At 34.6% G+C, this 12,745-nt stretch overlaps 2 protein-coding genes and 1 non-coding gene across 5 annotated transcripts; 2 read left to right on the top strand and 1 right to left on the bottom strand.

Moving 5' to 3' along the window:
• The first annotated feature begins 216 nt into the window (after positions 1 to 216).
• LOC106390492 (ureide permease 1) lies at positions 217 to 2,491 on the top strand. 3 transcript variants are annotated; one of them, XM_013830968.3, is made up of 7 exons: positions 217 to 353; positions 673 to 941; positions 1,027 to 1,165; positions 1,246 to 1,399; positions 1,479 to 1,602; positions 1,682 to 2,056; positions 2,132 to 2,491. In XM_013830968.3, exons 2-7 carry the CDS (start codon positions 714 to 716, stop codon positions 2,282 to 2,284), a joined length of 1,173 nt encoding a protein of 390 aa, XP_013686422.1. In that variant the 5' UTR covers positions 217 to 353; positions 673 to 713; the 3' UTR covers positions 2,285 to 2,491. The 3 variants fall into 3 exon arrangements, with proteins under 3 accessions (XP_013686422.1, XP_013686424.1, XP_048627105.1); XM_013830970.3 differs by having other exon boundaries at positions 249 to 353; positions 727 to 941; XM_048771148.1 differs by lacking the exon at positions 217 to 353 and adding an exon at positions 448 to 548.
• Positions 2,492 to 6,497: 4,006 nt separating this feature from the next.
• On the top strand, positions 6,498 to 7,151 carry LOC106392812 (UDP-glycosyltransferase 73B3-like). Its single transcript, XM_048771147.1, has one exon. The coding sequence runs from the start codon at positions 6,498 to 6,500 to the stop codon at positions 7,149 to 7,151; it is 654 nt and encodes a 217-aa protein (XP_048627104.1).
• A 1,187-nt stretch (positions 7,152 to 8,338) lies between these two features.
• Positions 8,339 to 8,410, bottom strand: TRNAT-CGU. Its single transcript has one exon. It is a non-coding gene; the product is annotated as a tRNA-Thr (tRNA).
• Positions 8,411 to 12,745: the final 4,335 nt, after the last annotated feature.

Genomic DNA, 12,745 nt, shown 5'->3' with positions numbered 1-12,745 from the left:
TTTTTGTTGCTGGCTTTTCTTTTCTCTTTTTTTAATTTGGTTTCTGAATGATTTAGTAATCAGTATTACTATTATTTACTAACAGACAGATATAATAAAGAGATGATTATGTCAGCCGTTGACTTCCCCCACTGGCAAAGGAATCTAATCTGAACGCAACTCAAGAATCTTTATTTTATACAGAATTATATACTTTTAAAATAAATATATGGATCTGAAAGTAATATCACAGCCAGGCAAATTCTCTGAATATCCCAATCAAATGGGAATCTCTAAGGATAGAAGTAAACGATAACTTTTCTGTCCTCTCTTCTCTGTTCTACCTCAAAGTTAACGACAAAAGATTCAAAAAGGTAATCTCTTTCAAGAACCCACTGGACAAAGATCTTGATTTTTTTTGTTCTCTTCTTATTGCCTCTCTAGAGACTCAAAAGATTTTGTCTCTTTTATGTTGCCTTACGGTTGCTTTAGATCTTTAATGTTTATGTTCACACCAGAAAAAAAGTCAGTGGTGTTTGCTTTAGATGGAGGAAAGTAGTGAAACATAGGTTGAAGTTTCTTGTATTGAATTAGCATGTGTTTTGTATTATACTCTTGGATTAGCTTTATCTTTAGCTTGAGATTTGAAGATTAGATAACTGAAATAATCTTCAAATTTCTTCTTTCTGGCAGAGGATTTTCATGATTTCATAATTATATACACTGAGTGAAAGATGTATATGATAGAGAGCAAAGGAGGAGCAATATCTTGTATGCTATTGGCTCTGCTCTTCTTAGGGACATGGCCAGCAATCATGACTCTAACAGAAAGACGCGGGAGACTTCCTCAACATACTTATCTTGACTACACAATCACAAATCTCTTAGCTGCAGTGATCATAGCCTTCACACTAGGCCAAATAGGTCCAAGCAGACCAAATTTCATCACACAGCTTTCTCAAGTCAGTAACCTATACACACATACATACTTCTTTTTAAAATCCTGTGTGAAAACCTTGTTGAAATGCATTTTTGTATCATCAATAGGATAATTGGCAGTCTGTGATGTTTGCAATGGCTGGAGGAATAGTACTTAGCCTTGGAAACTTAGCAACACAATATGCTTGGGCTTTTGTTGGTTTATCAGTTACTGAAGTCATCACAGCTAGTATCACTGTTGTTATTGGTAAAACTCTTGTTTCATTTCAACTACTTTTTTAACTGATTCTTTCTTTCATTTCTCATGAACATTTTTTTTTTGCATAGGCACAACTTTAAACTATTTCTTGGATGATAGAATCAACAGAGCTGAGGTTCTTTTCCCAGGTGTGGCTTGTTTCTTGATCGCGGTTTGTTTCGGCTCTGCTGTTCATAAATCAAATGCAGCTGATAACAAATCCAAACTCCAAGGTTTCAAAAGGTTAAAAAAGATTCACAACAAGTTCTTTAACTTTGTCCTAGTTTGTTTAGATTCTAAACTAATCTTGATCTTGTTTCAGTTTAGAGACTACTTCTTCCTTCCAAATAGAGACAGGTCCTGCAGACAGCGGGTTAGCCAAAGGGAAAGCTAAAGAAGGGACAGCAGCTTATCTTATAGAGCTTGAGAAACAAAGAGCCATAAAGGTGAAACAAATTGTTTCATAGACGTTAAAGATCTTATGGGTATTAGTTTCTTGAAAAAATCAAGATTTTGCATTGACAGGTCTTTGGTAAAAGCACAATCATTGGACTGGCGATTACTTTCTTTGCTGGTATCTGTTTCTCTCTATTCTCACCTGCATTCAACTTAGCGACAAACGATCAATGGCACACATTGAAACATGGGGTTCCAAAGCTCAATGTCTACACCGCCTTCTTCTACTTCTCAATCTCTGCATTTGTGCTTGCTCTGATACTTAACATCAGATTCTTGTACTTTCCTATACTTGGTCTCCCAAAGTCTTCTTTCAAGGCTTACCTTAACGACTGGAATGGTCGGGGATGGTCTTTCTTGGCTGGATTTCTCTGTGGATTTGGTAATGGTCTTCAGTTTATGGGTGGTCAAGCCGCAGGCTATGCAGCTGCAGATGCTGTTCAGGTTTAGACTAAAACCTTTTCAACGATTCAGGAGTGAAAAAACAATCAAACAAACATATGTTTTGATGGGTTTCAGGCACTTCCACTTGTGAGCACGTTTTGGGGGATATTACTATTTGGAGAATACAGGAGATCATCCAGAAGAACATATGTACTTCTTATCAGTATGCTCTTCATGTTCATAGTTGCAGTTGCTGTTCTTATGGCCTCGTCAGGACATAGAAAATGACTCCAGAAGGCATTTCACAGAAACATCTACAAGATAAACTTCTGCAAGGATCAGCAAAAGATGTTAACATCAGTTTACTTCTTATGGACTTAATTAATGGACCATCCTCCCACTTGTTATGAACAAATCAATTCACTTTCTCTAATGTAAAGACAAAATTCATCAAAATAATGGCAAATCTCCAACATAGCACTTAATGATAAAAATTTTTTCCAAAATAACACACATTTGACAAGAAAAACACTAATTTACTCTAATTCCTAAACCATAATCTCATTCTCACCTCTTTAATAGTAAACCATAAGTTACAATCACTAAACCCAAATATATAAATATAAAATAAAAGTGTATTTTTAACTTTTTATTAATGCTATTTTATGAATTTTTTCTCTTGTGTGTTAATTTGTCATAAAAACATGATTTGGTGATATTTAAAGGCAGTCTTGAAGGAACTATTTGAATATGATATGTATTGCCATGATTAAGAAGACGTCATTAGTGATGTGTTAACATAACTGTAGATAGTTACAAGATCACAGATTCGGACAACTCTGACAAGTTAACAAAAGGAGTAGCAAACTAGAAACCAAAACAAGTGACGTATGCTAAGACGTCAGAATCCATAACCTAGAATGATTCCTAGTTTTCAAATGTTATTATATATATATAGAGAGACATGAAATAACTCCTACAACCATTCAAGACAACAAACAAACATAACTTCTCTACGAGCTTTAGAATCATTTTCATTTTCTTTTCGACCAAAGTCAAAACATGGGTAGTAATCCTAAGAGGCTTCATGTTATGTTCTTCCCTTTCATGGCTCATGGTCACATGATACCAACTCTAGACATGGCTAAGCTTTTCTCAAGAAGAGGAGCTAAATCCACAATCCTCACCACACCTCTCAATTCCAAGATCCTCCAAAAACACATCGACACATTCAAGAACCTGAACCCGAGTCTTGAAATCGAGATCCAAGTCTTGGATGTAAAATCGAGATACAGCGAAAACACAAGGCACAAAGTGATTCCAAAAACTCGTGTATCTTTTATTAGAAATCATTTACACAATCTCTTACAGACTTGTTTGATCCGAATTACACAACTCGACACGGATCGATTTCTAACAAACCCAACTTACTTGACTCAACACCTGTTGATCAAGTCTACCAATTCACTCAGCTATGAAACCCCAAAACCCTTTGTGTTTCTCTCTGAGAATTACAACGTGAAAGCTCTAACCCTAATCTTAGATAAAGCCACCATATATATTAAATAATATTTTCCTATTATCTAATATAATATTTCCTATATTTTAGCATCACCAAATATTCCAATTTGTGATCTAATAACATTCCTTTAATGCTTATTTCGTCAACCAAGCATATGGAAATATCACACATCATCGCATCTTGACGTTTCCTTTTTATTCTCCGAAGCATGTGTCACACATTACTCTCCATGTGTAACACATGTACACGAACCAAAACTCCAGCACAGCAGCAACCTGTCAAGCTCCAAGTTCTTGAGCTTACATTCTCCCCGTTTTTCACTGAGTTTTACAACTCAAGCTCAATAACCTCTAAGCACAATATGCATCATACATCCCATCAAAGTATTAACTTAAACTCCCCTGAATCAAGTACCATCTCTCCCTGCTTGAGTGGAAAATTCTGTGAAAAACTTCATGATACTTGTTGGACCATCAAAACCCTCAACTCCTTCTACGCCATCGAACTGGTTCTTCAAGTTCAGTATATTGATCAACCATTCGAGTGTATGACACATTGGTATGCTCGTGTGACACACCTTTCGTAAACTTGGGATACAGATCCTTCTTGGCTATCCATACATATCCATACCTTCTAGGTTCCACATAACAAAGGTTCATCCTCCAAGCTCGCTCAATCTGGTGTCTTCGAGAATAACAGAAATCAACCTTATGACCATGATTCCCACAAAACAAACAACCATTCTTCCTAGTTATTGCAGGCTTTGGAGAGTGTAGTTTTGTCTGATCATTAGGTTCTTTTTCACAGGTGTAGATGTATGTCTTTTCTCAGCTTTCGAGCTACTTTCAGGGTTAGATGGAGTACCTTTTACAAACTTGATATCATCGACTGGAATAGCTTGATCTTTTGGAGCAGCACCCTTGTATCCTAAGCCCCAATTCACCTTTGGAGGTTGTCCAACTGATAATATATGATCTAAAGTTGCAGATCCTCTGTTCAGCATCCTTAACTTTTTGTAATTTTCACTGAGTTCTCTTTGCAGCAGCTGACTTTTCTCGCGTTCCTCATTCAATAGCTGTTTCGTCTGATCATATTTAGTCTCCATACTCTTTAGATTGTAGGCCTGCTCAGAGATTTTCTTTTGTGAACTATGTGGATCAGACTCCTTCTCTTCTTTTGACACTCCAGTCTCAGATTTATTGTTGGTTTCCAACTCTAGAATGTTCACTTTTGCTTTCAGCATTGTTGTATCTTTGATCAGCTGAATATTTTCTTCACTGAGTTTAGCAAATTGACCAAACAGAACCTGATACTCAGCTAGAAGATCCACATCTATATCACTTTCTGCATCGCTATGTGACACATCGGAGTTGGTGTGTGACACACACGATGCACGAAATTCACCTTTAGTGATGTCTTTTCCAGACCCCATAGCTCCATGAAGAGCCACAAAATTTAGAGCATCTTCTTTTCTTTCTGGGTTTTTGTCACTCCAAATTCTCCTCTTCTTCATCTTCTTTGTGTTCACACAATCTGATTTTATGTGTCCATAACCATTACATCCATTGCACTTGATTTCTTTTCTCTTGAATGATGGACAATCTGTTTTGACATGTCCAATACCATGACAGTTAAAACACACCGCTCCCTGCATTTTATTTTTTTCTTCTTCTCTAGGCAGTCTGTCGTTGGACATCTTATAAAAGAGATTCATGGTTTCTTCAAGTTTCTGAATCATCAGATGAATAGATTCTTCAAGTTTTTGAGCTCTTTGGATGTCTTCATCAACTGTAACTGTAGAGTCTTGAGCAGGCTTTGAAAACTTAGATTCCAGTTCCATCTCCTCAGCCTTTAATATCCCTACTACCTCAGCAAACTTGAGTTCATCAGTGTTCATCGTCAAGTTTATTGCTGCTTTATGTGCTGCAAATTTAGTAGGCAAACATCGCAAAAACTTCTTCACCAATTTTGCATCTTCGTATTTTTTACCTAAAACTTGTGATTCATTGGCTATGGAGCTAAGCTTTGCACTGAAATCTCCTATCTTCTCATCATCAGTCATCCTTATGTCTTCAAACTGTGATGCAAGCAAATCCAATCTTATCCTCCTAACTTTCGTAGTACCCTCAAAAGCATTTTGTAGTATATCCCAAGCCTCCTTAGCTGATTCACATCCCTGTATAAGCTCAAATTGCTTTCCATCTACAGAACTGAAGATTGTATCCAGTGCTTTCGCATTAAACCTTGAAAGTTTTTTCTCTGTTGCAGTCCACTTTGTCTTCGGTTTAAGTGTCTTCAAGCCATCTTCTTGCATCACACACGGTTCTTCCCATCCAGATTGAACAACTGTCCAGATATCTTCATCAGCTCCACGTAAGTTTGCTCTCATTCTCACTTTCCAGTACCCATAATTCACATCATTCAGCAACAACATATTATTTGCCAAAATCGCCATATTCTCTTCTCAGGATCTCACCTTGGTTCGAAGAACTCTTCTTCGTTTAGATGTCCTGCTCTGATACCAATTGTAAAATCGAGATACAGCGAAAACACAAGGCACAAAGTGATTCCAAAAACTCGTGTATCTTTTATTAGAAATCCTTTACACAATCTCTTACAGACTTGTTTGATCCGAATTACACAACTCGACACGGATCGATTTCTAACAAACCCAACTTACTTGACTCAACACCTGTTGATCAAGTCTACCAATTCACTCAGCTATGAAACCCCAAAACCCTTTGTGTTTCTCTCTGAGAATTACAACGTGAAAGCTCTAACCCTAATCTTAGGTAAAGCCACCATATATATTAAATAATATTTTCCTATTATCTAATATAATATTTCCTATATTTTAGCATCACCAAATATTCCAATTTGTGATCTAATAACATTCTTTTAATGCTTATTTCGTCAACCAAGCATATGGAAATATCACACATCATCGCATCTTGACGTTTCCTTTTTATTCTCCGAAGCATGTGTCACACATTACTCTCCATGTGTAACACATGTACACGAACCAAAACTCCAGCACAGCAGCAACCTGTCAAGCTCCAAGTTCTTGAGCTTACATTGGACTTCCCTTGCGTGCAGCTCGGGTTACCAGAAGGATGCGAAAACGCCGACTTCTTGACCTTAAACAACAACGATGATAGGCAGGACATGATCACTAAGTTCTTTTTGTCGACAAGGTTTTTCAAAGGCCAGCTTGAGAATCTCCTCGAGACAATGCGGCCAGATTGTCTTATCGCCGACATGTTCTTCCCGTGGGCTACTCAAGCTGCTGAGAAGTTCAATGTGCCAAGACTTGTGTTCCACGGCTTTGGCTACTTCCCCTTATGCTTTGCTTACTGCATCAAACTGCATAAGCCACAACAGAGAGTTACTTCCATTTGTGAGCCATTTGTGATCCCTCACCTCCCAGGGAGCATAGTGATGACTCAAGAACAAATCAACGACTGCGACGAAGGAACCGAGATGGGGAAGTTCATGATGGAGGTTAAAGAATCGGAAGTGAAGAGCTCATGTGTTGTTGTGAACAGCTTCTACGAGTTTGAACCTGATTACGCTTATTTTTACAAGAGTGTTGTAACGAAGAGAGCGTGGAACATCGTCCGCTCTCTGTTGTAAACAGAGGATTTGAGGAGAAGGCTGAGAGAGGGAAGAAAGCGAGTGTTGTAGCCCTATGCACCATTAGGAATAGCCAAAGAAATCGTATTTTGGACATTACTAGACATGTCTCATAAAAATCAAAGTTGTAATAGTATTTAGACATAATAAAAAAACTTCTGTTTGGACCACTCAACATGTAATATCCAAACGCGTAATAAAAAAATTCTACCCATTTACATCTTAGGGTTGAAAGTTCATTGGTCGTATATGTTCTGTTGTCCTCTACGATCATACCGGTCTTGTGTAACGGGTCTCGTTGATTACTACTTTTTTCCAAATATGGTCGACTAGAAAGTTTAATAATTAAAGAAAATTGGTCTGAATAACCATAAAATAAAGCATAAATTAATTAGGTATCTAACTAAAAAGTAAATAATTTCTACTATTATTACCATATATACTATATTACCCTTACTTCCGGTTAATAAGTGTATAAACTTCTTTTTCTTCAGTTACCTACCACCATCACTATTTCTTCCAATTCACTGTTACTTTCTATGAAAAAAAAAACGATTTCAATAGTTTGGACTTGGACTTGGTTTGGTCCTTCAGTCCTTCTCTTTCCCAATGTAAAAAACTCAGTTTCATTTGCGCCTTCCTCTTACTTTGTATTGGACTTGGTTTGGTCCTTTAGTGATAGCTTTCTTTTAAAGTTTGGCAAGAGCTGCAAGAAGTTATTCAGCAAAAGCAGTAACAGAGGATACGAAGAAACAAGCTAAGCAATCGCAAGACACACAAGAACCAGCAGAAGTAGGAAAGCAGAAGCACTCAACAAGGTGTAGGTGGTTCTCATGTTTTCCTCCATGTCCTTGTTCTTGAATTTGTTTTGATGGTCTTAGGATTAGTTGATCCTTTTAACCTGTGAGTTAACTACTTGAAAAAAAAAAAAAAAAAAAAAAAAAAACTACTTGAAAGGAATCCAAATTGGGAATGCTTAACAAGTTGTTTTGATTAGTTGATGAATCAAATGAATTAGGTTAGTGAGAGAGCAAAGGTTGACTTGCGTGAGCAAAAAGGTTTCTTTCATCTTACGGAGCAAGATACCACAAGTTTTTATCAAGAGAACTCTAGTTCACACAGAATGGAAAGTTCCAACCCAAAATAGCTTATTAACACACGTCAGAGGGAAAAAGATAAATTAAGAAAGCCCACGATGAGGATCGAACTCACGACCTTTCGCTTACGAAGCGAACGCAATACCACTATGCTACGTAGGCACTTTGAACATTAAATGGAACAAATCTTAAAGATTGTATGTTTAATTAAACCCCTCCAATGTATTCATTCGGTATAGGGGCTCTCACTGAGTTTAAAGTTGCTTGCTACTGGAAATTATTACTTGAACCACACTAAACATGATGAACTAGTTAGTACCCGCTGCTGCTACATGAATCTTTCAAAGTTCAAAGTAAATGATAAAAAACAGCTAATGATAAGAATCGAACATTGATAAAGAGTAAAGACTGGCCACTAGATAACAATGGCCCACCACAAAACATCACTCACTATTACTATTAATATCGTTACCGTCGTCGAATCTCGTGAAAAGCACCAATAATTACACCGCTGGTGATTTTGTGTTACTGATGTTGAATCATTTAGCTTAGTTCCTTTCCAGTGCATCAGAAATTTCTTAAAATTCACCGGTTTTGACAAACCTTCTTTTTGAAAGTTAAATATTTCGATGAAGCCTGTTAAACTTTTTTTTAGTATATTTAATAGGGCAATTGTCAATAATAGCACCTTTTGAAGTTTATGTCTCAAAAATAGCACTAGAAGGAAAAAGTCACAAAAATGACATTCATTAAAGGGTAAAATATTCCTAATACCCTTGGTTTAAAATTAAATAAACAAACAAAAATAAATAAAAATAAAAAAAATGAAAAAAAGATTTTTTTTTTTATATAGTTTCAGATTATATGTTTTCAGATTCGAAATTTTTATAATTTTTTTTTCCGAAATTTTTTTTTTTGTTTCAAATTTTCTTTTTATAATTTAAAAATACTTTTTGAAATGTTTAAAAATTTTTATTTGTTATTTTAGTATTTTTTTTTTATAAAATTTTAAACCCTAATTCCAAAACCTCACCCCTTAACTCTAAACCCTAAGGTTTGGATTAATTAAACCCAAGGGGTATAAGTGTATATTTACCTCTTTAATGAAACATATTTTTGTGACTTTGAAACTTGAGTGCTACTTTGGGAACATAAACTTGGTTTGGTGCTATCCTAGTCTTTTTCTCTATTTAATATTGAGTGTTTTACACTATAAGACAGTTTTTAAGTTTTTATTACATTCTAGGTCAGTTGTTACTACTGAGGTAGTTTCTTATGACTAGAAACCAAACCATTATTAACTAGACTATCTTTATCTAACTAATCTGGTCCTACATTTTTTAAAATTTATTATGTTTCCTCTCTTTCTCGAGAGTAGACAAACGTAACTCTGAAATAAAAAAAAAACTTTTTTTTCACATCTCACTCTTCATCAACCTCTAGATCTCAGGTCATTTATGTCGCAACTCTTCTTCGCCGTGTTTCCTGGTCATCCTCTGTGACTGCGGGTGAATCTTAGTCGAGCTGGATTGCAAAACTATTAGTCCGTCTTCTCCTTCGCCGTGAAATTAACACAAACAATATCTTCATCCACGTCGTGCTCTTCAATTCATCTCTCTTGTGCCGCGGTGGTTGTTATGTTCGAAATCCGCCGCGGTGGCCGTGTTTCAATTAAGGGAGCTCTTTAACTCATCTCCTTTGATAGAAAATCACTATTTTTGAAATCTGAATTTGGAAAACATTTTATAAATGATAAAACTACGATCTTGAAATGTAACCTATAATTAAAACTTAAAATTATGAAAGATTATGTGAAAGAAATCAATGGCGGCCGTAAAAGTTTTGCAGAAAACCCTAAAATTCTGGGGAAGACGAAGACATATTTACTAAAATGCCACTGATTAAAAATTGAAATTAAACAAAATATGTACACATTCATGGGTCGTACACATGGATAATAAAATGTATGTACACTATTATATTAATAGTTTGTAAACACATCTAAAGGTGTTTGCGTGTTTAACATATACTTAGAAATGAAATTTACAAGTATGTATATTTTTTTATCAGATATTGCATTCAACTATGTTTTGATATTGGTAGGTTTGGACATGGTCAAATAGTGTACATATGCACAAAGCAAAAACCTTTGTACATGTGTTCATAGTGTACATATGCAAAATCATGTACACATGTACACGATATGGGATGTACAAAATCACATTGTGTAGAAAACAACAATCTTTCAGAAAAACAATCCGCTGGCTTTTGATTATTTTTATTATGGCCCCAAAGCATTAAAATGTGCAGATTAGTCCCCAAAATCACATTGTACACGACATGGAATGCATAGATGTACACGTGTACACAACATGGGATGTACAAAACCAATTTGTACACGACATAGATGTACACAATGGCAGTAGAATATGACTTTATCATTTATACAAAGCTTAATGAAGTTGATTCTCAAATGGCAGTAGAATATGACTTTCATATCTCTTTAACATGTACATGCGTACACTAACATTTGTGTATACATCATCGTGCTCACCCAATGTACTCGTGTACACGAAACAATGTACATACACAAAACACAAAATAGATGTTTCGTTTAGATCAAAACCGTATGCAACCTGTATGTATTGAACTTCTTTCTTTCTCTCTGCTCCCATTTCATTCTCTCAAACATTCCCAAGATTCCCAGATTTTAAATTATGTCTCTCGTTTGGGAATCGGTCTGTCGCAAAAAACCTCCCAGCAAGAAGTTCTTTAAAATTATCAAGGCCATGCGCCTCTTCGCCGCCCCCCCCCCCTCGATATCCTCCACCGCTTCACCACCTTCGGAAACACAAAGATATTTATTTAGAAAGGGAAACAAAATAAAAAATCAAAGCAATTATCACCCTAATCACCTACGTTCACTTTCAGCCGCAGACTCCGTCTCTTCCACATCGTCGCCGGAATCTTCAACGTACGCTGTTAAACTCTCCCACCGGCCAAAATCGCCTCTTATTCCTCTTAAACAGAGTTTTGAGATTTATTCTCGATAACTTATGTTTGTCAAAAGGTAAAGGTGACAATAATTAATAACACGACCCCACCACTCCCGTTTCGAAATTCAAAAACCAAACCAAAAAATATAATAAAATATTTAACCTAACTAAATGAAATGACTAGTTACGCTTTGGAGTCTTACATTGAAAAACTACCTCTGTAGCGGGAACTGCTCTATTGTGTAAAAGAAAACTTGAAACTGCCTTTGTGTGTAATAAACTCTTTAATAGAGTATTTATCAAACATTTTAAATCCCTTATATATTATTTGAGAAACATTGCAACATTTTTTTTGTAGCCACGTGTCATCACTAGAATGATTTTTAGAATCCTTAGAGAAATAGGTTGGTCCATCTAAATATATAATAAGCTTTTTATTAAACCACAATAAATACATTATTAATGTGCTTCATTATTTCCTTAAATAAGATTACGGAATTGCCTAATGTGGCTAAAGTATATATGACAATTAATGATTTTGAATAATAAAGATTTGATAAAAATAAGTGTGTATTATAATTATATTTGTTTAATTTTAAGCTATTAAAATAAATTAAACAATCATAGTAACCATATAATAAAAATTAAAAAATTATTTATATATTATATTTTGAATTTAAAAAACGAGTATAAATTACTAAAACTGTTAAAAGTTTCACATTCAAATTTGTGATCTATGATTTAAAACTTTTGTTATGACATGATACAAATAATTAAAAAATAATATAAGTTGAAAGTCTCATTTAATAAGTATCAAAAAATAAAAGATATATAAATATATGTATCATTTTAAATTAAACTATATGCCATATAAAAATACATAAATATCTTAATTTTGAAATTTACTTTGAACATTTTTTGATAAAAAATTTGAAAAAATATTGACAACTTAATTTTTTTAAATATTATAAATTACTTAAACCATTAATCCCACATTGAAAATTTTGTTATCACTAATTTAGATTTTGCTATAACAGATACAAATGATATAAAAAAATATGAGCAAAAACCATCATCTAATAAATATTAATATTAAAATATACCATATATATGTTACTATCATTTAAATTTAATTATATATCATATCAAATAGAAAAAATAGTTTTTTATTTATAAAATTTATTTATATGTTCGCACCAATTTAATTATATAAGTAGTAGATAATGACTTTTTAATTATTCAATATATATTTATTATTTCATAATATGTTATAAACATATAATATATAAAATAATATATATATATATATAATGTTCATTCCGCGCAAGGCGCGGATCTTAACCTAGTCGATTGTTAACCAAGGAACCGGTCAATTGAACTGGAACAACCCGGTTTAAGCTTATATATACATTGCCTCGCTCATGACTCAGTAGTCAGTTACACACTGAGTCTGCGTTTGCTTCTTCTTCTCCGTCCGTTTGCTTCTTCTCCTTCTAGATCT

Source organism: Brassica napus, unplaced genomic scaffold (genome assembly GCF_020379485.1).
Source record: "Brassica napus cultivar Da-Ae unplaced genomic scaffold, Da-Ae ScsIHWf_1022;HRSCAF=1437, whole genome shotgun sequence".
NCBI lineage: Eukaryota > Viridiplantae > Streptophyta > Magnoliopsida > Brassicales > Brassicaceae > Brassica > Brassica napus.
Note: the sequence above shows the minus strand (reverse complement) of the source record. Positions and strands in the feature narration are given on the sequence as shown.

What these genes read in the sequence shown, in the direction of transcription:
- LOC106390492 (XM_013830968.3), top strand. Translation starts at nt 714, where the DNA reads ATGTATATGATAGAGAGCAAAGGAGGAGCAATATCTTGTATGCTATTG. An exon ending in TAGTATCACTGTTGTTATTG is followed by an intron (nt 1,166 to 1,245) that starts GTAAAACTCTTG and finishes TTTTTTGCATAG; the next exon opens with GCACAACTTTAAACTATTTC. An exon ending in AAACTCCAAGGTTTCAAAAG is followed by an intron (nt 1,400 to 1,478) that starts GTTAAAAAAGAT and finishes ATCTTGTTTCAG; the next exon opens with TTTAGAGACTACTTCTTCCT.
- LOC106392812 (XM_048771147.1), top strand. Translation starts at nt 6,498, where the DNA reads ATGTGTCACACATTACTCTCCATGTGTAACACATGTACACGAACCAAA.